The sequence below is a fragment of the Austrofundulus limnaeus genome, unplaced genomic scaffold (genome assembly GCF_001266775.1).
Source record: "Austrofundulus limnaeus strain Quisiro unplaced genomic scaffold, Austrofundulus_limnaeus-1.0 Scaffold2063, whole genome shotgun sequence".
NCBI lineage: Eukaryota > Metazoa > Chordata > Actinopteri > Cyprinodontiformes > Rivulidae > Austrofundulus > Austrofundulus limnaeus.
Genome location: NW_013954465.1, coordinates 15,885 through 19,165, shown reverse-complemented (window position 1 = coordinate 19,165; position 3,281 = coordinate 15,885). Strand labels below are relative to the sequence as shown.

The 3,281-nt window shown below is 38.4% G+C and overlaps 1 protein-coding gene across 1 annotated transcript in view; it reads left to right on the top strand.

Annotated features, from left to right (window-relative positions):
- Positions 1-3,281, top strand: part of LOC106536980 (hepatic leukemia factor) — a 12,061-nt gene that overhangs the window by 5,645 nt on the left and 3,135 nt on the right. The window contains exon 5 of the mRNA XM_014034346.1: positions 2,230-2,489. Within this exon, the coding sequence (XP_013889800.1) occupies positions 2,230-2,489 (260 nt within the window). The remainder of the gene's footprint in view (positions 1-2,229; positions 2,490-3,281) is intronic.

Below are 3,281 nucleotides of genomic sequence, written 5' to 3'. Positions count from 1 at the left end.
CATCCCCCCCAATGCAGCAGTCGCTCCCACCCTCTCTCTCATTTGATTGACCTTGCACTGACTAGTAGGGGCTAGTAGTGCCTCTCAGATAGCGGTCCGTGTTGACAAACTCAATAACAAGTCTGTATTTTGTTGTCCCATACATGTCAACCTCTTCGGACGTTTACCTGTATAAAAAGCCTCAAAAGTCCATAAATTTAGCAAAAAATCCATACAACTCACACCCGCAGGGAAGTGGGGGGGTGTCAGCCTCGCTGAGGACGTGAAACAGACAATCCATACAAGTTGACATGTATGTTGTTATTTATTTATTTGCTTTCTGGGAAAGCAAATAAATCTAAGTTTACCATGGTACATTACACTGTCAAACTGGCTGCCATATTTATTACAAGGATGATGACTCAGCAGTTTGTTTATGGTGATGTTAAAGCCAAAGGTTTGTGCTGTCAGATGGATCAGATGTCTTCTGAGTGAAGGTTTGAAATGGACAGATTATTTAAATTGGGAGATTATGAGTAATAAATATCTTACGTGTTGTACATAGCCATCTTAAAAGAGCTGTTCATGCAAACACTGTTTGATAATCCGTTACATTGCTGTCAGTTTCAAAGGATGTCATATTCTCACTTGAAGTAGCCCCAGGCTTGCACTGGAAGTGCTACAGCCACTTGACAAAAGCTGACACTTTTGTGTTAATAACCATAAAACTCTTATGCATTCACTGTGTGATGTGAATCTGATAGCAATGTGAAGATTTATACACGATCTACCACAAAATCTTTAGAGTAACTAAACCCAAACTTAACCTTTTTTTCAGATAAATTGTCAAAATTAAGGGTATTATTTTTATATTTCTGTGCACATTTTGACATTTTTGTGTCAATTTGTTTAATTTTACAATATTTGGTCTAAAAGTGTCTCTGCGCAGCCGTATATGTGTTTAACGTTGGCTACTGCAGTTAAATTTTCCTGTTGGTTAAAATGGTACAGCTGGATACAAGCTTACCTTACAGCGGTTCGAGTATAAAAGGCTTTCACTCCGAGATACGCCCCTGCAGCAAGTCAGAGGTTGGAACAATGAGCACTGCGATGAAAGTTTGCAGCTGCTTTGAACAGTAGCCCATGTTAGCAATGATGTTAACGTTACTTTAACACTGAGAAACTCGACCCATTCTGTCCTCATATTGTATCCACGTTGCTTCACTTTGTGCCAATAAATTTTGTTTTTATTTCCTCCTCTGTGCATATGTAGGCGGGGCTTGTGGGACTCAGGGAAAAAACAAACAAACAAACAAACAAACACTGAAAGTTTAAATCTGGTGTATTGATCTAAGAAACAAGTAGCTGGGTGGTTCTTTAAGGTGTAAGACAGCCCAGGTAGTCAGCACTACGCTGGCCCACCTTCTCAGGAGTCAGTATTACGGATTCTGTCACTGCCTCGCTAACATTCAGAAATGTTTTCAGAAATGCTAGCTTGTCAAATTAAGCTGTCACATTCCCTCGTCCTGACCTCTCAACCTCTCTCATCCCCACACTTAACTGTACCCCTAAGTCTCTTTTGGCACTGCCCACTTTGTTGGAATTTTTCAAATTTGCATGGGCTCAGGGTTACGCTTTCACTGTGGTGTTTGTTACATTTTAAGTTGTTTTAAGATAGAGAAAGCTATCTGTGACAGGTGAGATATTATTTGTCGATAACCTTGTCACAGAACCCAGGCTTCTTTTATAATGGATCCGTGTAAAGAAACATCTAGTTCTGAATTAATTTTTTTCTTCGGTAAAAATATCTTTAGTTTATGGGTTTATTTTTACAATAATAAACAAAAACATTTAAATTGGTTATTCATATTGAATTAGATATTAAAATCACTGATACTACAGTTTATTTTATTTATATTTGCTTTATTAATGTGATTAAAATTAAACTTTCCCCTAAAAATTGATGTTTTTTATGCAGAGACTATTTGCTCCTTGATGTTAGCCTTAGTGGTAAAATATATGTTTCTCATAAAATATAACTATATTATTTTTGCATCTTGTGTGTTATTTCCATGAACCCTGACAGAATTCAGATTCTTTGAAATCAGCTGCAGGCAGAAGAATGTTTGTTCCTGCCACTAAAGAATGAAGCTCTCTGCTGCCATCTGGTGGCCAAACATGAGGCCAACATCAACATGTAGGATTACTGTGCTTCAAATAACAGATTTGTGTTTTTATTTTTATTGCCAGGGAGCCAGACGAGCATGAACGACTCCTGCGAATCGCCCTCCTCCTCTTCCTCATCCTCATGTCCACCTCTGCTGACGCCCACCAGCAGCGGGCCGGACGCCATCGGGATGTTTGACATGGACTCCTCAGACATGGCTCTGTCCAGCACTTCCAGCCAGCAGAACTTCGACCCCAGGAGGCACTCCTTCAGCGAGGAGGAGCTGAAGCCTCAGCCGATGATCAAGAAGGCCCGCAAAGTTCTGGTGCCCGATAACCTGAAGGTGAGAGACCAGGTTCGACAGTGGGGGTCTTCATTTTCTGGAAGTTAGTTTGAGGTTTTAAATGCATATATCAGTAAAACGTGATAATTCACCGTTTTATTTTAATGATTGATTACAGAGGATAGTAAAAATACACATCATAGTGATATAGTTGAGCTCAAATTTTGTCATAATAGACCTAAAACCCCAAAGATTTTGAACATATTCTTAAAACAACACATTTTTGATTCCCCTACACAACATTCAATTGTTATTTTATTTAATCAATATCTGTCCCTCCAAAAAATTACTCATATTAAATCTCTCTGGTAATTTCCATACCCAAATAAAGAAACAGAGTTTCCACCTTCGTTCCTACCTCTTAATTTAGAGCTTAAAAAATGGTTAAATTTTTCTGCTGCATAACGGGACATATGTATGGTGTGGAAAAACTACAAGGTGAGTCGAAAGACTCAAGGCACCCTTTTATTTCAGAAACAAAAGGAAAAATAAAATTCCTGACTACTCCAGCTAGTAATGGATGAAGAGACCCATCTGTTAGGCTGTCTGGAACACGGCCGCCATAATGGATCTAAGTTAATTTTTTACAAATGGAAAGATGATCGTTTATCGGAGAAGATCAGAGACTTATCAGAAAAGGATCTCCACACAGAAATTTGCAACAACTGTTGTTTATGTGTTTAATATGTTGAACACAGACACACCTGTGTCCTCTTATTTTAAAATACGCTTCTGAAAAACACTAATAATACGTTAGAGGATTAGGACCACATTGCAATATATATATATACA